At 50.3% G+C, this 25598-nt stretch overlaps 1 protein-coding gene across 2 annotated transcripts in view; it reads left to right on the plus strand.

The window, feature by feature from the left end:
- The window catches only part of KIF4A (kinesin family member 4A), a 45477-nt gene that overhangs the window by 17247 nt on the left and 2632 nt on the right, over nt 1–25598 (plus strand). For both annotated transcript variants that reach the window (XM_045029441.1, XM_045029442.1), the window contains exons 12-29: nt 2378–2510; nt 3147–3205; nt 3409–3514; nt 4273–4350; nt 4700–4885; nt 5599–5702; nt 8348–8492; nt 8956–9066; nt 9764–9847; nt 10919–11032; nt 12008–12163; nt 13355–13449; nt 13953–14082; nt 15553–15723; nt 22257–22364; nt 23276–23353; nt 23457–23558; nt 24241–24402. In XM_045029441.1, the coding sequence (XP_044885376.1) occupies nt 2378–2510; nt 3147–3205; nt 3409–3514; nt 4273–4350; nt 4700–4885; nt 5599–5702; nt 8348–8492; nt 8956–9066; nt 9764–9847; nt 10919–11032; nt 12008–12163; nt 13355–13449; nt 13953–14082; nt 15553–15723; nt 22257–22364; nt 23276–23353; nt 23457–23558; nt 24241–24402 (2122 nt within the window). The remainder of the gene's footprint in view (nt 1–2377; nt 2511–3146; nt 3206–3408; nt 3515–4272; nt 4351–4699; nt 4886–5598; nt 5703–8347; nt 8493–8955; nt 9067–9763; nt 9848–10918; nt 11033–12007; nt 12164–13354; nt 13450–13952; nt 14083–15552; nt 15724–22256; nt 22365–23275; nt 23354–23456; nt 23559–24240; nt 24403–25598) is intronic.

A 25598-nucleotide genomic window follows, 5' to 3' on the forward strand; every position in this document is an offset into this window, starting at 1 on the left:
GGACTCCTGGGCCTTTCTCCTCTCCGCTCTTTCCTTCTCCAGAATGTCCACAACATTCATCTTCCAGGCTTTGTGCTCACAGTCTGATGCAGCACAAGTTTGCAGGATCTCATTGAACATGTCAGCCTGAGTCCTGTTCTTTTTCCTCCTTATCTGGCTCAGGCATTCCACAGGTGTGGAGTGGGAAACTTTGAAGGCCACAATGGCAGCAGCTGAAGATGCAAACAGAGGTACCATTATCAGCATGTTTGCTACAGAAAGCAAAACTTAAAATGTTGATCTCGCTCTCCTTGCTCCCCTAAAGTTATAAGCACTACATTCTCACTTCTGCTTGGGATTGCTTGTGAATGGTTCCAGTCCTATCACCAGCCATGGTCAGTATGGCCTGCCGGAGGATGTGGAAATGAGGAGGGAATTGCTCTGTTGCATGATTCTAGTAGCATAGGGCAATGGCACTGAATACTGGCACCATTTTCCACAGATGGTGACTTTAGCTAGCATCTCACTGCTGAGGGTAACAAAGGCAGAGAACACAGCTGCTGCTCCTGTCCTGAAGCCGCCAAGACCGACATACTATGCAGTAGTGTTGTCTGAAGTTATCGTTGAGTGGCCTGGGAAAGTGTCCTATTGTGGAGGAAGAAATAAGGCAGCTCTCCCTAGAAATCTTTGGCAGAGTACTCCCATGAAAGTTTCATCAGGATCGTTCAGGAAGATTCAAGGGCCATCCCTATGTACATACATAAACTGCTCTGCATGCCCCCGCATAATCCTGGAGGGGAATGAAAAGCAGATAGCAACTCTACCTCCTTTTTTTGGTTGTACCACTACCTATTCTACTATGAATAAATTCATGAAAAGACTGTGTCCTGCTACTTTGAGGGTGTCAGCCTTGTAATTGGAAAATAATGGTTCCTTCCCCTGTATCAGGCTAGCCTATGTTGGACTGTGGTGGAATCAAAACAAAAAACCCAGATCCTGGCTTGCTGCGCAGCTGGGTTCCCTGGTGGCCTGTCCCCCATACTCCTCTTCATCCACCACCTCCTCATTGTTCATGACAGGGACCTGTGACGTGGGCCCCTCAGAGGTATCTCCGGTACTGTGGGGAGTGGTGGTGGTCTCCATCAATATGGCATGCAGCTTTTCAGAAAAGCAGCAGGTCTGTGGCTTGGCACCAGATTGATCATTGGCCTTCTGGTATGCCTGCCACTGCTCCTTGGCTTCTCACACATCACTCCTGCTGGTTCCTGTCATACCTCTTCTCCTGCATCCCCTGAGTCCATAACTGTGCTTGCACAGCCTCTTCTTCCCACAGGCCTAGGATATCCAATATCTCCTGTCTACTCCAGGCACGAGTGCATCTGGAGCACGTAGCCGACATGGTCAACTGGAGAGTTGCTCTCAACAATGGAGAGCTGCTAGGTGTGATCGCCAAGCCCGGCAGTCAGGAAAAGGAATTTCAAAAATTTACAGGGCTTTAAAGGGGATTGGGGACTTCCAGATCTCTGACTCCTTGGTAGTGGGTTCACGATGACTAAAGAAGTCAGTGTGGAGCATTGTGGGACAGCTGCTAGAGGACATTTTAGTGTTTGACATAAATAATGCAGCGTCTACACTTGCACTGTGTTGATCTAAGCACATTGATTGTCGCTTTATGCTGGTCAGGGAGCTGGTGTTACTATGTTGGCCTATTGGGGGTTCTTACAATGGTGGGAGACCAATTTTAAGTGTAGGCACATGCACAACTAGGTTGACATAAACTGCTTTGCCTCAACCTAACTGTGTTGTGTAGACTAGGCCCAACATGTATTTTGGCAAGAAGAGTCTTTCAACACCCCTCTGGGGCTTCCTTATAGTTGCCAGTTCATAACTGCTTTAACTGAGAACAAGTACCCTCATGACATGTTTAGGCCACCCTTTATAATCCAGGAGTTTCTGAGCTGGAGTTTTCAGAAGCAGGTAATTTAGAATACAGTGGGGGGGTCTCTCTCTCTTTTCTCTTGGGGGCCCCCCCCCCCCCCCCCCCCCCCCCCCCCGAAGCGTGTCTTCAAAGGTTGGATCTAGAGGGGTAGAACTTGCATTCCCTTCACCTCAAGTACTTCCTAAGAAAATCCATTTCAAACATATTGTTCCACAGAGACCTTTGAACATCTTCATACTTTCCAAAGATTGCAGTAATCTTTGTCTTCCTGCTAAAGAAGTTCCATAAAATCTCTCATAATACATAAACACTTTCATTTCCTATACAATGTATCCCACAGGTATTAACCCCAATTCAATAAGGTTTAATTTAATTCAATAAAGTTCATTCAGGATATTGTCAGTCTGTAACAGTAAACACCTCATTGCCATTAAAATAATAAATACTTGTCTTAATTAGTATGAAGCCATCAGAGAATCTGCAGTCCCTCATGGAGAAGAACCAGTCCCTGACGGAGGAAAATGAAAAGTTGAGCCGAGGTCTGAGTGAGGCAGCTGGTCAGACAGCCCAGATGTTGGAGAGAATCATTCTGGTAAGGCTAAACTTCTATGTGAAGAGCTTTTAGCTACACATTTACTGTTTCCTACCTGTTGGAAGCGGACCACTAAGTGTTCTAATGCTATTCAGGAGCATCTAACTCTGGAGGACTAAAGCTGAATTTGAAGGGAACATATTAAAATGTCCAGTAGCAATATGATGTTAGGCTATAGAATGCATCTGGTTCTGAAGCCTGCAGGTTTTAACTCAAATGTACTAGAATTGGAATATTTTGCTCTGAAAATGCATCACTCAAAGTTGGTATTCAGTGTTATATTCCTGTTCGTTCTCCCATCAGTCACTGTAGCTCTGTATGTCTTGACCGTTTGGAGGCTATTTGCCCGCAGCGGTTGTACTGCCAAACTTTGCGATTCCAGGGTTAAATAAGTCAAAACGTGTCTTGGATGCCAAAACCACCTAAGACCTGCTCTTTTGTGGGCTTTGGAGAAAAGTCCAAACTTTCATTTAAAGGGAACTAACCTTCCCCTGATTGTGCAGAAACCCGAATCGAATCACTATGCAAGTCACCTTAACGGCAGAATGATGAAGCAGCTAGCTATCTTCTTTATAGCAATGTTTCTTGTTTCTCCTTCTATAATTCAGTATCTAATTGACTTTTTTCTTTTCTTAGACAGAACAAGAAAATGATAAGATGAATGCCAAACTCGAGGAACTCCGGCAGCATGCTGCGTAAGTCCCATCCAGTTTCATGTGCTGCAGAAGTGCCCTGCAACACTGCTCATTTTGTTGATTGGCTCTGCATTTGTTATTCCAAAGTCCATCTGTATGCAGGGAGGGTGAACAGTATGTTGGCAATACCCTATCTATTGAGGGTCAGACATGCAATTGCCAAGCAAAACCCGTGGACTCAGTTGCATGTCTGAATTTTTCAGGTGCAAACTTGATCTGCAGAAGCTGGTAGAGACTCTGGAGGATCAGGAGCTCAAAGAGAACATAGAAGTGATTCGTAATCTGCAGCAAGTGATAGTCCAGTTGCAGGTAAGAACTGACCTAGAAAATGGGAAGATCCCTGTGCCAAATGAGCTTCCTACTGAGAGGAACCCAGTGGTATGGTGCCAGTCTGCTAGGTAGCTGTTTCTTTAGAGCCCTGCTAAATAAGCTCTCTGCACAGGTGTGTGGCTGTGAAATGGCTTTTGGCAAGTTACTTTAATATAGACTTACTGTTGAAACTTCAAAGCCACAAAATGACCATTTTATGCTCAGATAGCTGCTCACGCCAGAGTAAATGAGGATCCTCAGAAGAATGCTGTGAAGTGAGACTATTGCACAAATTTACAGTCCAAAGACTGGGTAACGCAGGGCGCAAAAACAACTCTTGTAAGTTCAGGGATTTAGCTTCTATATTTCTATTAAATGGTCCTATTGGAGGGAGCTGGAATTGTCTGAAAATTTCCATGTCCTTGTCTAATATGACTCTTCCATATTCCCCTTCCTAGATGTCTCTCAAAGCTACAACCACCCCATAAGGAACTGGCTGCCAATTCTGTGTAGTTCAGGAAATGTCTGATAGGGAGTAACTTTTCCTAGTCAATTGAGACTCAGTTCAGAAGAAGCATTCACTGCTGCTGTTAAAATGGGATGCCTGTGGCCTTCTCTTCCGAGAAAGAGGAGTTTTTTCATATCAGAGCACAGAGTCTAGAGAAGCCTTTGCTGCTCTAAATGGACAGCAAGGAGCCCTTGTTAACTGCACTTCTTTTCACTGCTGTACATTGAAGTGCTCTGTTTGCCCTACACAGGATGAAAGTGCTGCCTGTATGGCAGCATCCATGGAAGTTGTTGCTGAGATGGCAAACTCTGAGCAAGAATCTGATGCTGTAAGTAGTGGGGGGTCTGATATACTGCAGATTTTGACTATATAAATATTCACAATTACTGAGTGAATGAGATCTTTCCTGGTCCCTAATCCCATGTGTTTGGCACTTAGTTACTTCTTACTATCCATCCTTCCTCCTTTGCTGTACGCTTTCCTATTTTTTTTTATTTTCTCCTTTAAAATTATAAAGTTATGTTAAAAAAAAAAATTCTAAACATTTTATATAAATACTGTTGCTTACTTCAGTAGTATTCAAATGTTCTGCTAACTATGTTCAAACTGCCAGTGCAAGCACTGAAGAGCTTCTTTGAATTGGCTTCTTTTGGCTAATAATTGTGACTATATTCCAGCAAGCAGAAACCAGCCAGGACATCAAGAGATCCCCAGATGCTTTCACCGCTCAGCATGCTCTCCGCCAGGCAGAGATGTCCAAAGCACTGATAGAATTAAATAAAGCCCTGGCTCTAAAAGAGGCCTTGGCCAAGAAAATGACCCAGAATGACAGCCAGCTGGAGCCCATTCAGTCCCAATACCAGGTAAACGCTCCTTTCCAGGAAGGCCCATGGAAATATCTGTCCAGTGTTGTCCTCCTCTTCACCCCATATGTGTGGGTTTGGAACGCTAGTGGGGGAAGGGATTCATCAGGACACGAGCATTCCCTTGATGGCTCTCATAGTAAGAACTTCATATTGCCTTGAGGTGTGGTATGAGAGGGCCGAGTCCTGTGACAGAGGCTATTTCTGGAATGGTAGTCGTCTAGCTGTAGGTGCCCACAGGTGGCAGAACTATGGTGCCTAAATGTCTGCACGTGGTTCTACTGAGCAGACAGTCCTTGCTTCTTCTGATCAGGAGACTGGCCACTGACTGTTCCATGTAATCCCAGTCTTCCAACTCACTCCTCAGAATTGCACTTCCATGGAGGCTAAGCAGTGCCACATCAGAACTCAGTCACTGCTGCCATTGAACTGGCTTCCTCTCTCCTATAAGTGCTGGATTCCATCATTTTTTAACCCACCTGACTTATTGATCAAAACATGACTGCTAGACTAAAAGGCTAACTGCAGGTATATAGTGATCTGGCTCCTACAACTGCTGCATGGAGAGATCTTCTGAGCCCTCTGACAACAGTGCAGTTGTCCAACCTATCGAAAGGAAACATGGCTCCCCAAGGCCTTACTTAGCCTTGTCCCTAGCTGTTGGGATTTCAAGACTTGTAACCTGAAGCTCTCTGCTCCTGTCTCCTTTCTAGACTAATATCAAGGGCCTGGAGTTGGAGGTGAGCAACCTGCAAAAAGAAAAGGAAGAGCTGATCCTTGCACTTCACACTGCAAAGAAGGATGTTAACCAAGCAAAGTAAGGCTGGCTAGAAAGGCCAAGTAGATTGGTTCCAGTAGATGCTCATTTCTCTAATCAGTGGCACTTGGCCTGGCAAGTAAAGCCCTGTTGGCCATTGCTGCACATACTGACTACTGGAATAAAACATCAAATCCTAAATTCCAAACTGTTGCAATGAATGGGCTTGTCTGCTCCATGACTAATGTCCCAGGTGATAAATCTGCTACCTCAGCACACTTCAGGTGCTGGGTGTAGTTTTTATCACCACACTACATAGTGAACCAACCTAGGGAATTGCATTCACACCCTTGCCAGATAATGAGGGCTCTGGGGAATCTTTTGTCCAGCCTTAACCATGGGCGGCAAGCTTTATACCCACATGGTGCCTGGGCACCAGCAATATTCAGAGCCCAGGGGCCCGGCCCAGCCCCCACACGCCTCCTGAGTGTCTGCCCCGGTCCCCCCTTGCTGGCCCTGTGCACGTCCCCAGGCCCCGGAGGGAGCAGAGCGTCCCTGCCTCTTCTGTGTAGCTCAGTGCTGCCTCCCTGCAGCAACTGCTGCCGCAGGGTCCTAGTGCCCCCCCCCCAAATCGACTGCCAGGGCAGACTGACTCTGAGCCTGCCCTTCCACCTCAGACCCTTCCCACCAGCACAGCCGCCTCCCCCCCTCACCCACAGTCACCACTCCTGCCCCATGCTGGGCAAGGAGGCAGCCCCATTCCCCCAGTGAGGCTACAGTCAGGGGCAACAGCAGGGGAGGAGGCACACGCAGCATCCCCTGGCACCCACCACGGGGGAGGTGAGGGAGATTCCTGGACCTGAGAGAGGCCCTAGGAGCACCTGCAGTGACAGTGGTGGGGGTGAGTGTGCTGCTGGGGGGACGGGAAAGGGGGGCTCCTTCCCCAGAGCTCGCTGCTGCTGGCAGGGAAAGGGCTGGGGAGAGTCGTCGTCCTCCTCTCTGGCCCCTGTCCTGGAGCAGCCTACCTGCACCCCAAACTCATCCCCAGCCCTGCCCCACCCCAGCCAGAGCTTTCACCCCCTCACCACACCCTCAACCCTAGCCCTGAGCCCCTCCAGCACCCCAGACCCCTCATCTCCAGCCCCAGCCAGAGATCTCATCCCCCCCCCCACACCCTAACCATCTGCCCCAACCCTGAGCCCCCTTCTGCAGCATGAACCCCTCATCCTCACCCCCACACCCCAATGCTCTGCCATAGCCCTGAGCCCCCTCCCACACCCCAAACCCAGCCCCACCCCTGCACCCCCTCCCTTTCCCAAACTCCCTCCCAGAGCCTGCACCCCTTCCCTCCACACTCCCTCCCTTTCCCAAACTCCCTCCCACCACCTGCACCCTGCGCCCCTCTTGCGCCCCTCTTGCACCCCAGACCTCCTGCCCCACCCAAAATCCCTCTCAGAGCCTTGGGCAGGTGGGGGGCAGAGTTTGGGCGGGGGCGGGTTCTGGGCACTACCAAAATTTCTACAAACCTGCTGCCCATGACCGTAACTACTTAATTGAGACAATGAGTATGTTTTGAGGCTGTGGGAGGGTTCATGTTTGGCACTAGAAAGGGGCCAGCTGTATCAGGTTTTTACCCTACAGACTGGCATAAAGTGTGAGGGGGAAATACCCTCAACTCTGAATGAGTAAATTTTCAGTTTCTCTTGTAGAGACTCTATTCTGACCTAGTGCATCCTGCTAGGAGTTGAGATGAGGAAGGGGAGGCCCTTGAGACTGAACGCCCAGAACAGGGAGTCAAAGAATCCTTCTTAGCCCTGCTACAGACTCTGATCTTGGGTAGTTCTCTCCCTTTTCAGTGTCTGTTTCCCATCAGTAAAATAAGAATAATGCATACTTGATTTGATTTGTTGGGAAGGACTTGTCAGACTTATCTATCTTTTAAAGCGCTTTGCCGTCTGCTGATTAAAGAGGCTAGTGATAAGAATAGAATTAGAGTATACTCCTGTTTTTGCAAATGGCTTGGGGAACAGCTGAAACTTTTGGATAACCAGGCATTCAGATAAACAGAAGTACTATTTTGATCTGGGTTCTAGCTTCGGGCTTGGAGGCAAAGGTCTGGATACAGTGGGAACTGCAGGCTGAAGTCCCTCTGGGGAGCTGCTTTACCCAATTGTCTACTGTTGTCATTCTGGGCTATGAGCCAGTGAGCTGTGTGTGTCAGCCCCTCTCCTGCACAAGTTGCCTGCCCTGGGCTATGGCCGGACACAGCCCCTCAGTGATGATTCCAGTGTCAGTGAAATTCCTGCATTAATGGTCACTGAGAGGGGTCGTGTCCTGGGCTGCAGGGCTCCATGATGGGAGAGGAGGGCTGACTAGAGATGCTGCTATGGATATAACTAGTTACAAGCTTCACTTTTGAACTGGGTGCAATGCTGCAGCCATAGAACCAGATTGTGAGTGGATTTATTGTTGCACTGGTATAGCATGACTTATACTCATTGCTGAATACTACTTAGTGTTAAGAGGTTAATTGAGAAGTTATGTGGGCTCTCATTCACCTGAAGGGAACTGCTGTATAAAATGGTCAGACCCTGGGGTGAGTGAGAGACAGCAATTCTGGGTCTGTTTTCACAGTAAGGAGAAGGGGAGTCTATTCCTGGAGAACAGCACTACTAGGCATATATTTATAGGGTGATTCTTTGCAGGCTGAGTGAACGACGGAGGAAAAGACTCCAGGAGTTGGAAGGGCAAATGAATGAGCTAAAGAAGAAATTGAACGAACAGTCAAAACTCTTGAAGCTGAAAGAATCTACAGAGCACACAGTCTCCAAACTGAACCAGGAGATTCGGGTAATTAACACTGCCATATGCAGCCTCTGAGCTCCATCTAATGGAGCAACTTCCAGCCAGAAGACAGTGAAAGCTTCCATTTTATTGGGTTGGCATCACCTTGTATTACAAGACTCATGTAATTGTAGTTCTGTGACTAGTGCTGCTAATGATGGCGTGGATAGGAGGCTCTTATGGTATAAGCATAGGCCTGGGAGTTAAATCTGGCCATACTACTCATTCAGTCCAAGCCTTGGGCATGTCACTTGACTTTGTTGTAACTTAGTTTCCGTGTCTGTAAAATTGAGTTGGTTCCCTACGCCTTTAAATGGGGGTTACCAGGATGAAATCATTAGTCTCAAGCACTGACATCCTCACAAGGCTGGTGCTGCGGGTGGGCAAAGTTTTTGTAATATGTCCTCTTGTCAAGAGTACTTGAAAAAACTATCCGAAGTGTAAGTATTGGATTAACTTTTTCCTGCAGGAAATGAAAAATCAGCGGGTACAGCTGATGCGCCAAATGAAAGAGGATGCTGAGAAATTTAGACAGTGGAAGCAGCAGAAGGACAAGGAAGTGATCCAGCTGAAAGAACGGGTAAGTGAGCCATTAATCACCTGGACAGTCACTGCTGGTCATGAGTTAACTTACCTAAGGGGCTGGCTCCACTTACAAATAAACATCTGAAAACATAACATCTCTACAGTGCCTTGAAAATAACAAACCAATAGGTCAAAAAGCTTCTTGTTCCATATGTACCTGAGTGGCAGGCTGCCACCTTTCACCAGTTGTGTGTGTCAAGGACAGATTGACGATTTGCTTATGTCTGAGGTTCCTTGATCTGCCAGCAGAGTGATCACCACTCAGATCTAAATCAGAAGTAAAAAATAACACCACATTAGTACCTAGGGGTATCTTTACCACAAAATAGAAGTAGGAGGCATCTGCCCTTTCAAGGGTGTTAAAGCTGTTACTATTGCAGTAGTTAATGTAATCAAATCAGGTTGTGGCATTCAGGTCTAATGGGGCTTCTGTGCCTCTTGAGTCTTCGTGTGTCCTTGTCTCAAAGTGTTGTGAGCAGAATAGTTCTAGCACCGGAGGATGTAGGAGACCATATTCTAGAGCAACAGGGGCCACTTGAATTTTAAGTCAGCTCAAGCTTACAGTGATCAGTGTTTGTCATAGAGCACATAGGATGTTTGTTTCAGCTCCCCCTGGACTAAACAAGTGCACTGTAAAATAAGTCTTTATATGACTTGCAACTTTTTGACCTGCCTACTTTGTTTCTCTTCAGGATCGCAAGAGGCAATATGAGCTGCTTAAGCTAGAACGAGACTTCAAAAATCAGGCCAATATCCTCAGGCGCAAAACAGAAGAGGTAAGAAGCGAACATCTGCTCGGGACTCCTGATCACTCCCCCAAGGTCTGGAAGACATGACTGGAGTTTTGGCAGGGGACAGATCAAACTCTTGATATTCAGGGGAATAGTTTGGGGGTTTGGAGATGAATTGAGGATGTCAGTTCAGAGGGGGTGCATTGTGCCTTTTTTTCTCTCCCCCTTGGAAAAATTTTGGGACTCTGCCTCTTAATTCTCACTGTCTCCTTCCCAAACCCAGTAACTCTTGATTGCACTGCCTGCCCTCGATTCTACCATCTGTTCCAACAATGATGGATAAGCACAGTAGCTGTATCTGCTAAAATGATCACCAATGAGATCGCTAGTGTTTAAAGTATTGACATTAGGCTTCAGACTTCGCATTGGCATGAGTGGGTGCAGTTAACACTGTGCAGAGCTTGTGTCAGGCTGTTTGCAGACATGAGAAGACAGCACTGCATCAGTTTACTCTGGGTCCACTTCTTGAAGGTTTTCTTCAACCATAAGGTCCAGAAGCAGAAATGCTTTGACACAAAAATGCTTTTAAAATGAGAGCTTCGGTTCTGGTACACAACTGCAGTGGGTGTATTCTGGAGACAACGTAGCTGCAGAATCACAGGAAATAATGTACTCAGCATATAGACTCAATAGTAAAAGTGCATTCTAAAGGTGAACCAAGAGGCTTGTAATATGGCTAAGACCCTAGTTAAAGGGTATGCTCCTCCAGAGGCTATTGACATCAATAATTCCAAAAGCAGATCAGGCAGCTGTTTCCTTCATGCTTAATACTGCCCTGCGTGCAGGGACATGCCATCTGTATCTGCTCTACAAGTGTTCAGTGAAGGAAGAATGGATTCTTATAAATGTAGATATACTACTCTACAGCTAAAGCTAAAAGCAGCAGTGTTTTCGGTTAGCATGTCATTGTGCAGATGCTTCCTGACTGGCTTTCAGCAGCATGGAGTCCTGTACCCAGAGCTGTGAATCACATTAAGCTAAGCAGCCCAACAGTTTCCACTGTGCTAGAGATGCAGGGAGGGGAAATAATTGTATGTGTGGTGGGGTTTTTTGCAGGCAGCAGCTGCTAACAAGCGCTTGAAAGATGCTCTACAGAAACAGCGTGAAGTAGTGGATAAACGGAAAGAGAGCCAAAACCGCGGAATGGAAGGAGCTGCTGCTCGAGTAAAAGTGGGTGTCAGCATGGTGGTGCACTGCCTGATGCACCCCTTTGAATAGTGAGCTAGCACAAAGGTTGCCTGACTAGCTCACTGATGGAGGCTGGGTTAGATGGGTGGAAAACAGGGAAAGGCCATGGAATTTCCTGTCCTGTATAGGAGTAAATAGAGGCAACATAGTTTATTTGCCCCTAGATATGGAGGAGAGTTCAGAGGAGGAAGTGGGTGACTGAAGTCCCACTGTTGCGATGTCCAGCAGAGTTTATTACAGGGGTGGGCAAACTTTTTGGCTCAAGGACCACATCTGGGTATAGAAAGTGTATGGCGGGCCATGAATGCTAACGAAATTGGGGTTGGGGTGCAGGAGTGGGTGAGGGCTCTGGCTGGGGGTATAGGCTCCAGGGAGGGGCAAGAAATAAGGAATTAAGGGTGTGGGAGGGGGCTCTGTGCTGGGGCGGAGGGAGTGCAGGGTGGGGTGAGGGCTCCAGCTTGGGGTGCAGGCTCTGGGGTGGGGCTAGTGATGAAGGGTTTGGGGGTGTAGGAGGGGGCTCCGGGCTGGGACCGAGGGGTTCGGAGGGAGGGGGATCAGGGCGGGGGGTTGGGGTGGGGGGGGATGGCACTTACCTCAAGCAGCTTTCGGAAGCAGCAGCATGTCCCTGCTCCAGCTCCTACATGGAGGTGTGGCCAGGCAGCTCTGCTGCGCACTGCCCTGTCCGCAGGTGTTACCCCTGCCACTCCCAGTGGCCGTGGTTCCCGGCCAATGGGAGCTGCGGTGGCAGCGCTTGGGGCGTGGAGTGGAGCCCCCTGGCTGCCCAATGCATAGGACACAGAGGGGGCACATGCTGCTGCTTCCGGGAGCTGCACAGAGTGGCCCCTGACCCCGCTCCCCAGTGGGAGCTCAAGAGCCAGATTAAAACAGCGGGTGGGTCAGATGCGGGCCGTAGTTTGCCCACTCCTGGTTTATCATCTCTATCCTGTCTTTCTCCAGAGCTGGCTTGCAAATGAAGTGGAGGTTCTGGTTAGTACCGAAGAGGCCCGGCGCCACCTCTCTGACCTTCTGGAGGATAGAAAAATCTTGGCCCAGGAACTCCTTCAGCTTAGAGAAAAGAGGGAAGCTGGGGAGACTCCACCTCCAAAACTTCGGGTGAGTGACACACAGGGAGACATAGCTGAGAGCTAAACTCACTCTGTCCCCTTACAGCTACACTTGTTCTCCATTTTGAGTCTGTGAAGTCCTATGAAGAGTAGATTAATGTTTCCACAGTCCCCTGGCTGATGAAAGGAATAGCAATGAAGAGGTGGTTGTAGCACAAGAGGTAGCGGGGATCTGGTTCCTCATGGTTCTAGTCCCTAAAGCAATTAGTCTGGCATCAGTGTCATGAGAGTGGGCCACAGCCCCATCAAAGGTTTCGTGTACAACCCCTTGTTCAATTGGGAAGGAGGGTGGGGTTTCAAACTACTTGTAAACATCTTTCCTGGTAATGCAATCCCTCTCTTCAGTGTTTAGATGTCTAAACTAAAACTCAGACTCAAGCACAGGGGTGGGGAAACTTTTTTTTGGCCTGAGGACCACATTTGGTATAGAAATTGTATGGTGGGCCATGAATGCTCATGAAATTGGGAGTTGAGGTGCGGGAGGGGGTGAGGCTCCAGCTGGGGGGGTGGGCTCTGGGATGGGGCCAGAAATGAGTTCAGGGGATGGGGGCGTGGGGCTCTGGGCTGGCCAGGGAGGGAGTTCTAGCTGGGGGTGCGACCTCTGGGGTGGGCCTGGGGAAAGAGGCTTGGGGTGCAGGAGGGTGCTCTGTGCTGAGACCAAGGGGTTTAGAGGGCGGGAGGGGGATCAAGGCTGGGGCAGGGGGTTGGGGAAGAGGCTCAGGGGTGCAGGCTCTGCACGGCGCTTACCTGAAGCAGCAGCATGTCCCCCCTCTGTCTCCTACACGGAGGCACGTCTGGTGCCTCTCCCTCAGCTCCTGGAAGCAGTGGCATTCCCCCCCTCTCCCCTGCTCCTACGCGGGCACTGCCTCTGCAGCTCCCATTGGCTGCAGTTCCCGGCCAATGGGAGTTGCAGGGGGGTGGCGCTTGGAGCCCCCTGGCCGCTCCTACACGGAGGAGCCAGAGGGGGGACATGCTGCTATTTCTGGGAGCCGTGCAGAAAGCCCCCGACCCCTGCTCCCCGGCAGGAGCTTGAGGGCCGAATTAAAAGTTCTGATGGTCTGGACGTGGCCTGTGGGCCGTAGTTTGCCCACCCCTGCTCAAGCACTAGGTTGTTCTCACTCCCCTCCTGCCTCCCCAACCTCAAATTATTTCATATTGTGTCTTGCTGCATTCTCTTCAGAGACGTACATACTCAATCGCAGACGTGCAGGCTTCAGAAATAGACCATTCTATCACAAAGCAGATAGAAAGCCTGGAAACAGAGATGGAGCTCAGGTAAGAGAATGTCATGAAGCTTCTAACAGGCAGAATTAGCTCTCATTTCTATAGCGCCATCATCCCAAGGTACCCTACGCTTTCACCATTGCAGCCATTCTGTGAGACCTGGGAGAAATGAAGAATAGCAAATACAGCTGACCTGTTCTGTGTAGTTTCAGAGAGAGTATAGCTATCAAGTGAGAATTTCCAAGATACTGGGGCTATGAACACTATTTATGCAAGAGAGATGTGTGTCCATTTTGCTTATCTGAAAGATGGTAGCACAGCACCTACTTGCATGATGCTGAAGCAGTGGCTTGGTACAGATTCAGGAGAATGAATTTGCAGCTGAGCCACCAGTGCAGCTTTGCAGCAGACCCCACCACCGTGCAAACAATCAACTTACTGACGCTGCTTTCCGTAGTGTAATGTTTTGGGAATATGACATTAGTGTTATCCAAGAACTACTCCAAATTCTTTTCCCTGAGCTCAAATACGTGTTTGTTTGTTTTTTTCCAAAGGAGTGCCCAGATAGCAGATCTGCAGCAGAAGCTATTGGATGCCGACAATGGAGACCGGGTGAAGCAACGCTGGGAAACTATTGCAACTATTCTAGAGGCAAAGTGTGCCCTGAAATACCTGATTGGAGAGGTACATTCTTTCTGCATTGTGGCACACCCATCTGCTTAGGATTGCTGCACTGTATTTATTAGCTATAACCATAAACATATTTGCCTCAAAGAGCTCATAATCTCAGGTTAGACAAGAATAGAAGGAAGTAACAAATGTGGTGATACGTGACAGGGGAAGGGGTTGTGACCAGGGTCATAAAAAGATCAATAGCTGATTGGGTGAATAGTGCATTCATTTTGAAGGTTACATAGATGGTTGTTTTAACAATAGTTGGTCTCCTTGAAGTGGGTTGTTTGGGCAGCCGAAAGAGAGGGACGAGGCATGCTGGATCGGGTCAGAATAAGATTCCTGGCCTGGGGAGTAGCATGGAGGCAAGTGTGGGGGGCAGGGGCAGGAAGACACACAGGATGCATCCTTGACAAATAGCTTGGCAGGGAGATGCCATCCTTGAAAAGTAAGAACTTGAATCTGACACAGGAGGTATGGGGGAGCCCATGATGGTGTTCAGGGAAGAGCTGACCATGGTCATAGCTACAAGTGAGCCATGTAACTTTCTGCTGCAGAGTTTTGGAAGGTTAAGAGTGAGGGACGAAGTGTGTAAAGAGAGCCAGAAAGGAGCAAGTTGGATTAGTAAAGGTATGATACGATCAAAGGCTGATTGGGACTTCCAGAAACTGGAAGGATGGGTTGTGGAGAAAGAGGAATTTATTAGCAATGTCTACGGTTGGGAGGTGGGGAAGAACTTGTTCAGTCTCTGACAAGATGGCTTTAAATTGGCATCGAAACACCCAGGAGGAAAGGTAGGTGCGCGCGTGCACACACACACGTAAATCTTGGAGGCACTGGCCTGGAGACACTAATCAGATCTTTGTGAGCAGATGAGTTTGTCTAGGGGCAGAGAGGGCAGAGGACAAATCTCTGGGGGTACTCTGAGTGCAAGGGAGGAAGGGAAAACAGCAGAAAGAGTCCCTGAAGGAGTAGTCAGCAATGAAAAGCAATCTGTAAAGGTTAGGCAAGGAATCATTGTCTTTCTATGTGGTGGGTAACTTTGAGGGGTAACAGAAGAGGCCACTCATAAAGGAAGCATAAATGGAGTGGAGGAGGAGGAAACCAGACTTGTAGAGGATCAAGGAGAGAGTTAAAAACTCCAAGGCAGGAAAAGTAGATGTCAAGTCCAAGAAGACTGGAGACAAATGAGGTAAGTGGGATCAAGAGAGATCTGAAGACCAGGGAGACCATGGCATGCCAAAATGCAGAAACAAAGGTAATAGACAATGATGGAGTCATTCTAGTAACTTGTCAGTGCTGCCTATTCTGTCTGTTTCCATAGTAAAGTGTGTGTGTGAAGGGGTACTTGATGATGGATTTCAGGTGTGTCTAGCTTTAAATTTGACTCGAGGACCCTTGTTGCTAATGTCCAGTCCCACTCATAGGCTGTGGAGAGTGGCACCCATTTTCCTCAATGGTCTCCTTACTGATGTCTTTCAGCTGGTTTCCTCCAAAGTGGAGGAAAGCAAACTTCACAGCAGCCTGGAACAGAGCAAAGCTAACTGCGCAGACTTACAGAAAATGTTGCTTGAAGAGCGAAACCAGGTAGCAGATATAGAGGCTGAGCTCCAAAGTCAGTTGGTGATGCAGGAGCAGCAACATCAGGAAAAGGTAAAACCCAGGGGTGAAGGAGTACCATGATTAACACTGCATTGCTTCCTTGGGGTTAAACATAAGCCTTGGAGCTGCTCTGCAAAAAGGTTCCTAAAGGTCTGCCCATGAAGAAGAGTTAAGGGCATGATCCTAGATCCAAGTGCCTCTTTCCTTAAGAGAAAAAGGGTTAAATTAAAATCAGTTTGCAACCTGTCGTGAAAAAAAACAAAAAAAAAAAACAAAAATCCCAAAACAAACCCAAACCTATTTTCATGAAGCTTTATTGGCCTCTGGCTGGAGACCTGATATAATTACCCCCTAGGAAGTCTCCCTCATCTGTCTTCTGATTTCCATTTCTAAAGTTTTAATGGTGCTAAATGATCTTGCTGAAGTAAAAACAGAACCATTTTATTCAGTTCCATTCAAAGGCACAAACTTGCTGCATCTGAACACAAGGTGTTGTTTTCAGGTGGGTCCAGACTACTCTCATGCTGTGGATGGCAAAGAACTAGCTTACTTGTCTCTCTAACCTGTCTGCCTACTAGAGATTGCCCACCACACCATCTCTTCACCTGCCCCCAAACCTCCAGCTCTACTGAGAATGTTAAGACTGCCAGGCATGCCTTTAGGGGTTTATCCCTTAAAAGCATGTTCTTCTTCGAGTGATTGCTCCTATGCATTCCAGTTAGGTGTGCGTGCCGTGCGTGCACGGCTCTTTGGAAGATTTTTACCCTAGCAACTCCGGCGGGCCGGCTGGGCGCCCCCTGGAGTGGCGCCGCTATAGCGCAGGATATATACCCCAGCCGGCCCGTCCGCTCCTCAGTTCCTTCTTTCCGCCCATGACGGCCATTGGAACAGTGGAGCACAGCTCAGCTGACCTCCACTTCCCTAGCTACTTGTAGTTTTCTCTCGTTCTGTTTATAGTTGTAGTTAACTCTGTTTGTTTGTAGAATAGTATAGTGTATTTATTTTACAGGGGTTGGGGTTTATCCCCTTCCCCTCACCCGGGGCCGGGTCCAATGCCCGGTCCACAGGGTTTTCTAATGCTCGGCCGGCCACAAGCCGCTGCCGACAAGAGATCTTCTCCTAAGTGCCTCGAGGGATCTTACCTCACAGATAAGTGCCGCATTTGTGAGGCCCTTAATCCGTGAACAAAGGGGAGCGGGGCTTTCGTTTTAAACAGCTCCTGAGGGAGGCAGCTCTTGCTCCTCCGCTCTCGGCGCCGAGCGCTAGTTAGTTTTCACGGCGCGCTCCCTCGGCACCGGACCGCCGGTGCCGCCAAGGCCTCCTGGCACCACCGTCACTGACTCCGACGTACCCTCGGCATGGACCTCTCTCCTGGAGGATGAAGAGTTACTCCGGCCAGGCAAGAGCCGTCGAGTCCAGTGCTGGAAAGCTCCCCGGTACGCACCGTGGTCGAGCTCGCCCGGAAGCTGCGTCCGACCCGCCTGCTCCGCAGCCGAGCGCTATGCTCAGTCGGATTGCCCGGCACCGATGTCTGCCGCGGCACCGACAATATCCGCACCTTTCACTCCGGCCAGGCAACAGCCGTCGAGTCAGGTGCCGGAAAGCTCCCCGGTATGGACCGTGGTCGAGCTCACTATGAAGCTGCGCCCGAGCCGCCTGCTCCGCAGTCGAGCGCGATGTTCAGCCGGATTGCCCGGCACCGATGTCTGCCGCGGCACCGACAGTATCCACACCGTTAGCTCCGGCCAGGCAAGAGCCGTCGAGTCAGGTGCCGGAAAGCTCCCCGGTATGGACCGTGGTCGAGCTCACTATGAAGCTGCGCCCGAGCCGCCTGCTCCGCAGTCGAGCGCGATGTTCAGCCGGATCGCCCGGCACCGATGTCTGCCGCGGCACCGACAGTATCCACACCGTTAGCTCTGGCCAGGCAAGAGCCGTCGAGTCCGGTGCCGGAAAGCTCCCCGGTACGGACCGTGGTCGAGCTCACTATGAAGCTGCGTCTGAGCCGCCTGCTCCGCAGCCGAGCGCTATGCTCTGTCGGATCGCCCGGCACCGATGTCTGCTGCGGCACCGACAGTATCCACACCGTTAGCTCCGGCCAGGCAAGAGCCGTCGAGTCCGGTGCCGGAAAGCTCCCCGGTACGGACCGTCGTCGAGCTCGCTATGAAGCTGCATCCAGGGTGCCAGCTATGGTCGAGCTCACTATTCCCTCCACGCCGGAGACAGTGTCCACAGCGAGGGGGCTGATTGCAACGACAGCATCTACGCTGCCTCAGCCCCCGGCACTGCCGGTGGGGGTTACATAGTCGATGGGCAAGCCTGCCTTGATCAGACCACCCTACCTCGGCACCGCACAGCGGCACCATTCAGAGTCGCGGTCCCGCAGATGTTCTCGGTCCCGTCACCAATCTAGGTCTCGGCACCGTTCTCCATGTTGGTACTAGTAGTGCTCGCGGCACCGGTCAGCATCCCGTTCGCCGGTCCGGGACACTCAGCTCCGATCAAGCCCCAGGCACCGGGACGCTCGTAGCCACTCCTGATCATCGAGCCTCGCACCCTCGGTCGACCGCCCGGCACAGCTTCGGTGGCAGGTCCCGTTCTCGGTAACGGTCTGTCTACCGGTACCGATCCCCGGTGCCGCATCGAGCGACGTCAGTTACAGACGGAGACTCTACCAAGAGCTTTCAGCTCCTCCAGGGCCATCCAGCCACGTATCAGTGTCGTCCCGTGCGGACACTTCATATGCGTAGCACTCTGTTTTCCGATGTGCCCTCCAGAGTCTTCCAGGAGACCTATCAGTGGGCATTCTGGACGCCGTGGGTGTACTACTACGCCAGAGGCGTACCGGTGATCCCATCTCGCTCCGTTCCCTCCGAGCTCTGGGTGCCAGAGGTGACAATTAGTCGTCCCGGTTCGGCACCGGGCTCCCAGATCCCACCGGATCAGGAGGTTGTCCAGGAGCTCGAGCCCACACAGGACCCGCTTGTCCCGGGCCTTTCTTCTTCCTCCTCCCCAGATGAGGCGAGGGCAGGAACATACACCTTCGGCCCTCCTCTAATCAAAATGCGACCAGCCCTTAAATCCAAAGAGGCTGGGCGTGTGGTCTTACTGGGCCATAAGATGTACCCGGAGGGGGCTCTGCAACTTCGTGTAGCGAACCAGCAAGCCCTGCTTATCTGCTACTGTGGGTGGCGGTGGGCAAATTTACAGAGTCGGTTCTTCGGAACTCCCGTCAAGAGTTCGATGCCCTCCTGCAGCAAAGGACGGAGCTGGAGAGAGCTTCCCTCCAGGCCTCGTTGGACGCAGCTGACTCCGCTGCCATGACTCTGGCCTCGGGTGTTGCCACGCGGCGCGTTTCAGGGCTCCATTTATCGAGCCTTCCCTCGCAGCTGCGGCACGCTATACAGATCTTGCCCTTCAGTGGCACAGGCCTGTTCTCTGACAACACTGGCCCTAGGCTGCAGAACCTAAAGGGCAGCAGGGTCACTTTGCGCGCGCGCGCTCTCTCGCGCTCTCTCTCTCTCTCTCTCTCTCTCTCTCTCTCTCTCTCTCTCTCGGCATACACATGCCGGTAATTCAGCGCCGACGTTTCCGTCCCCAACCTCCGCTCTTACCCTGCGCCTTGACAAGGTCAGGACATGGCCAGCGGGCGTGGCTTACACGGTCGTGGCCATCAATCCGCACCCCAAAGGAGCCAGAATTAGGGTCCTTCTGACCACCAATGGAGCAAAAGCCTACCCATCCTCGCCCCTCCTAAGGACCCCTCTCACGAGCGATTCCTCTGCCAAGAGGTGCGGACGCTCCTCCTCATCGGAGCTATACAGGAGGTACCTAAGGGCAAAGCCTATTCCCCTAAGCAAAGGGAGGTCTCAGACCTATCCTAGGCCTGCAGGAACTCAACAAGTCACGATGCAGATGAGTTCCGCATGGTACCCAGGGCGACCATCATCCCATCCTGGGATCCCGGAGACTGGTACGCCGCCCTCGATATGAAGGGCGCGTGTTTTTCACGTTGCCATTTCTCTTCCACACAGAAGGTACCCTCGGTTTGGGGCCTACCATCGTTATTCCCAGTATAGGGCCCTCGCGGTTGGCCTCTATACAGCCCAGGGGTATTCAAGGTGCATGGCTGTAGTCGCCGCCTTTCTTCGCCACCGTCTGATACACGTTCTCCGTGTCTAGACGAGTGGCTCATTCGAAGAACCCCCGGGCCCAAAGTACCAGTCATGTGGGCATCGACACGAACCTATTCCTGTGTCTAGGCCTGATGATCAATAGTAAAATCCACTCTGATTCCCATATAGGGAAGGGAATTCATTGGGGCCGTCCTGGACTCCAGACTCGCCAGAGCCTGCTTTCCTCAGCCTTGGTTTCAGGCGAGGGTAACAATTGTACAAGGTCTACGGACCTTCCCGCCAACTTGGGCTCGCTCTTGCCTCGGTTTCCTGAGTCACATGGCTGTCTACACGTTTGCAACTAAACATACTAGGCTTTGCCTCTGTTCACTCCAATCGTGGCTCACCTGGGGGTGCCACCTGGGCAGAGATGGCATACTCGTGGTCGTCTCGTTTCCCCCGAGCAGCCTAGGCTCCCTCGACCGGGAGTCGGCGTCCTCCCCGGTGTATCCGGGGATGCTGTTTCATTCACCCCTCGGGGTCCCTCATGACAGACAGCCCATCTCTCGGCTGGGTGCGCACCTGGTGTAGTTTCGCACTCAAGGCCTTCGGTCAGCGCAAGAGCTGGCCTTACACATCAATGTCCGAGAGCTGAGAGCAGTCTGCCTTGTGTACCAGGCGATTCAGCTGGCGGATCGTCTCAGCAGATCCTTCCTGTCTCACAAGTGGTGGTTTCCTCCCGTCTTTATCTATTCCGTTTTCCAGAAGTGGGTCTTTCCCCGCATAGCCTTCCTCGCTTTCGCGAGAACGGAAAGAGAGAGAGAAATTCTCCTCGTTCCAAGGCCTCTCCCCAGGCTCGGTCTTGGAGGATTTTCCTGAGGCCATGGATCAGCCATCTGCCGTACGCTGTCCACTGTCCCCGCTGGTTCACAAGGTCCTGCTCAAACTCCGCAGGGACAGAGCGCCCCTGATCGGGTTCGCTCCAGTGTAACCTGGGCAGCACTGGCACACCATGTTGCTACACCTGTCGGTAGCAACCCTCTTGGCACAGACCCCATGACGCGGAATCACGACAACCTTCACCACCCGGTCTTGTAATCCCTGCACCTCACAGCAGGACTCCTGCGTGGCTAAACCGATCCGAGTTACGTTGTTCAGCCTCGGTTCTACGGGATTCTCCGGGGTGGTAGAAAATCGTCCATTCGGTTAAAGTATCTGGCCGAGTGGAAGCGTTTCTCATGCTGCTCCGAAACGCGCAATGTTTCTCCCGCCGAGATCCCGCTCCATTCCATCTGGTTCCTCAGGGCTTGGAGCGTTTATACACCCCCCCCCCCCCCCCCCCCCCCAGTGGAGCCCCGCCATAAACCTGGCTCTTCAATCTGGTTCTACCCAGTTTTATGACTGCCCTATTCGAGCCAATGTCAACATGCTCATTGATATAACTGTCCTGCAAGGCAGTTTCCTGTAGTCTTTCCTGCGGCCACACGAGTCTCCGAGCTTCAGACTCTCACAATAGGCCCAAGGTATACTGTGTTCCTCAAGGACAAGGGCAGTTATTACCACCTCTGACCTGCCTCCCTAAGGAGGTGTCGGCCTTTTATATCCACCAGGATATCTTCCTTCCGGTCTTCTTTCCGAAGCCACTCTCTGTGCAAGGAGAGCAACGGTTGCCCTCCTTCGACATCTGCAGGGCGTCCGCAATCTATATCTAGCGGACTGAGCCCTCTCGTAACGCCCCCAAAACCTTCATCGTACCGGCATACCGGACGAAGGGCATACCTGTCTCCTCCTAGAGGATTTCATCTTCAATGACGTTGTGCATCTGCACCTCTTCTGTTTCGGCCCATGTGCCATAGAGCCACCTTGCTGCACATTCCGCCAGGGCTCACGCTTCTCAGCTGCCTTCCTGGCTCACATTCCCTTTCGGGGGATGTGTTGTACACCTATCTGGTCCTCGGTCCACACCTTTGCCTCATTGGTCCGGGGAGTCCAGAGCTGTTGCAGCCTCTGGCTTAGCGGTTGCGTTCTGCAACATCTAACTCCGACCCCACCGCCTACGTAAGGCTTGGGAATCACCTAACTGGAATGCATAGGAGCAATCACTCGAAGAAGAAAAGACGGTTACTCACCGTAGTAACTGTTGTTCTTCGAGATGTGTTGCTCCTATCCATTCCAGACCCGCCCTCCTTCCCCACTGTCGGAGTAGCCGGCAAGAAGGAACTGAGGAGCAGACGGGCCGGCTGGGGTATATATCCTGCGCTATAGCGGCGCCACTCCAGGGGGCGCCCAGCCGGCCCGCCAGAGTTGCTAGGGTAAAAATCTTCCGAAGAGCCGTGCACGCGCGGCGCGCACACCTAACTGGAATGGATAGGAGCAACACATCTCGAAGAACAACAGTTACTACGGTGAGTAACCGTCTTTTTTGTCACTGTCTGCATCCTTTTCATCTATGCTGTGTTAATTTGCCTGTAGGTTCTGTACCTGCTTAGCCAACTGCAGCAGAAAGAAGCAGCAGAGAAGAAGCTGGAGGACTCTCTAACTGAGCATGAGCAACAGCTACTTGAGCGGCTCAAGTTCCAGGTAGGTTGGCTGGAGGTGGACTCAGCTGTGGCAGGTTCCCTCTTCATGGAGGGGTCCCCTGGTGCAGGAGCATTTTATATGTGGGTGTCACCCCGTTGCCCCTGCTGTAGCAATGCCAGCTCCTTGCCATTGGCTTCAGAGTGGCTGAGTAACAATGGAAATTATTCATGCTGCTCTCCATTTGTAGATTAGACTTCTTGGAGTAGTTGCTGTAGATGGCTGGAATATTAGGCCTCTAGTCTTTGTTCATAAACGCTCCTTCCAAAGACAAAGTGACAACAGACTTGCCTCAAAGACCAGTTCAGTTTCCACAAGACCAACATCAGCTGCTTTTCTGCATGCTCAGGCCAACCAAAGGAATAGTGTTAGCTCCGTGCTGAGTGCAGCCTTCAGTGATGAAGGGCCTTTCGGGGGGATCCCACAGTGGGAATGTTGAAAGCACCAGCTCCAGGGTGGGCCCTACAGTAGCAAACAGCAGTGGAATACACTATCCTCTCCCTCAAAGCTACTAGAGTTTTTAGTATAGCAAATTGCTAGGGAAGAAGAGAGCTGGCCGAGCTACTGAAGCAGAGCTTTCCTAGCCTAGCTCAGAGATTGTCCCTGAAGGGTAGGGAAGGTGTTAAAAGTTGGGAGACTGTAACATGAGAAGAGGGAACTGTTGGCCTGTTTGGTAGGATAGAGGAAGTTAATTGACAGTGAGGCTTGTATTCTTCCTGACCTCAAAACTGAAGGCCCAGTCTCCTGTTGGAGAATGGTGAAGAGGCCACCTCTGTGGATGTGGAGACGCAGAGCACTCCTAGGCATTGAGCAAGATCTCCTCCTGACTTAAACAATCTGCTAGAAGTTTGGAAGCAGTTTCTACCTCTCAGACCCTAAATAACCCTACAGATTTCATCCTTTCTTGTGAACAGGATGAAGAACTTGAGAAAATGAGGGAACTTTGTGAGAAGAACCAAGAGCTTCTCCAGGAGAATGAGTCCCTCAAACAGGTAGGGAAAGGTGTGTGCATAGCCATCTGGCAGCTTATTGGTGGCACGATTTGTTAGGTTTGACTACTTATGATGCAATGAAATTCATCTTCTTTTCTAACAGAAGTTAATACTCCACCAAATTGCCAGCGGACAGAAGCTGCGACACATTCAGCAAATGCCGACTCAGTCCCCAGATTCTCCCTTTGATTATATTCCACCCAAGGTAAACAACTGCCATGTGCTAATTGCCACACTTCTCTGTGGATGATCAGGCTCTGTATGGATAAAGATACTGGCTAACAAATCTTTCAAACTTCCTTCTTACACCTGAGTTGCTTTATTAAGCTGCTTTGTTCTGAAGACTGGGGTAGATGCATCATCTGCCCTAGGCAGGCCCCAAGGATTCTCCCTATCCTCCTCTTTAGAAAAGAACTAGAATCCTTTTGTAACCGGTTGGCACTGTTGCTCCTCTTCTGTCTAAAGGAAGCTGGCACACCTTGTATGTTGATACAGTTTACCTTGTCCCCACCCTCATAAGCAGGCTGTTTCCTCTGCAGCACTGCCAGTGTTTGCTGAGCCAGGGAGCAAGAAACCAGAAATCAAGTATAGTCTATGGCCTGCCAATATGCTAACCACTAGCTATTGGAAGGAATCATGTGGTGATTTAGGATCACTTTTTTTATAGCTGTGTAGCATGGGGCAGTGCACCATTAAAAATAACAAGCTAAACCAGCTGCTGCTTTGAACTGTTAAGAATCCCTGCCAACCTGATGACTTGGCACCTCCCTGGTCCTGCAGTTCTCTTAGCTGTTCAAGTAAGCTGGGTGTGATATGTTGCTGGGACTCTGGAGTAGTTCAAATTCTGACACATTTGAGGTCTCAAACCATCTAATTTTCATCTGTAGCCAAAGATTCGCCGTCAGACAACTGCAAAACCCCGTGCACAGACACCAGAAATGGATGTGCAAGAGCTGTTCTCTGAATCTGAGGAGTCTGGAGGGGAGATGGATGATGCAGAGTGGGTGCCGATAAAAGCAGCCAAAGGATCCAAGAAAAGCCTATCAGGGGTATGTATGATCCGGTTACCTTTCTCTGCCTCCGGCTTGGGTTACTAGCTTTGACTGAGGGAACCACTTACATGTGTCATGATGCTGCTTGGCACATGCAGAATGAAACGCAGCTGAACTGTGGGGTTTGCACTGGCATTCTGAAGCAAAAGCCACTCATTCCAGCAGCACCAGAGGGCATTTAGTTGTGGCCAGTAGTACTTTGGATGGATGGTTTGTCTGCCACCCACTTGAACACTTTAGATAGCAGCAAAAATAGCAAGTGCTCCAGGGCAGCTGTACATCCTGCGCATCAAAGGAGTTTGTAACTCTCTAAACTGCTATGCTTGTGCATGTGGCTGTTCCAGAGAGAAGCTGGCTAGGATTGCAAAGTCCCTCTGCAGACAGTCCCAGCTATGGTGTGATGCCAAAGAAGCTGTGGGGAGAAGATGGGTATGGAACACTAAGCACTACATGTAGATTGGGAAAGGGGGGCAGAATAGAAGATGAGTGAGGTAGAGTGGGAGATGATAGAGGCAAAAATATTGATGACACTGGTACCATGCAGCTTTCTCCACAAGCAGTGATGGGTACCAAATGAAGCACATGCATACAATTAAAGAATGGCATTTGGGAGGTAGAGAGATGTTAAACTTTGTGGGAACTTCCCCTTCCTTTCTGGTTCCCGTAGTGATACCTTGTTCAGGCTCTTGCTCTCCACTAAGATTTTTGAGGGAGAAGCAGTGTGGACCGAGCTTGCATGTGCTGAACACTTAAGTCAGTAAGAACTAGTGGGCCATTCTAAGCTTCAATTTCCCCAAAGCCAGAGCTCTGATCCCCTATGAAGGTTGACTGCCTTCTCCCTCAAATCTTCTTTTTTTTGACAGATACACTTGTGTAAAATCTATACTCTGCATGTAGCTTGCAGATGTGTCAGGCTCCTCAACTGATCTGAAGGGTGGGGGCCATCTGCATTGAAACTGCTGCTTGGCATCAAAGGGAGTTTGTAATTCTGAACTGCTGTGCTCAAACCTCATTTAAAAACTTGGCACTTTCAGAACCTCCAGGGGTGAGAGTGGCTGATGATACTTCACACTTGGAATATAAAACTGTGCCACAAAACCAATGTAGCCCTTTTACTTCTGAACTGGGATGTGCATTAGCTTTATCTGGGAGAAACTCTAGTTTCATGCACTTAGACCTGTGAGTGAGGCTGG

This window comes from Mauremys mutica, chromosome 9, assembly GCF_020497125.1.
Source record: "Mauremys mutica isolate MM-2020 ecotype Southern chromosome 9, ASM2049712v1, whole genome shotgun sequence".
Lineage (NCBI taxonomy): Eukaryota > Metazoa > Chordata > Testudines > Geoemydidae > Mauremys > Mauremys mutica.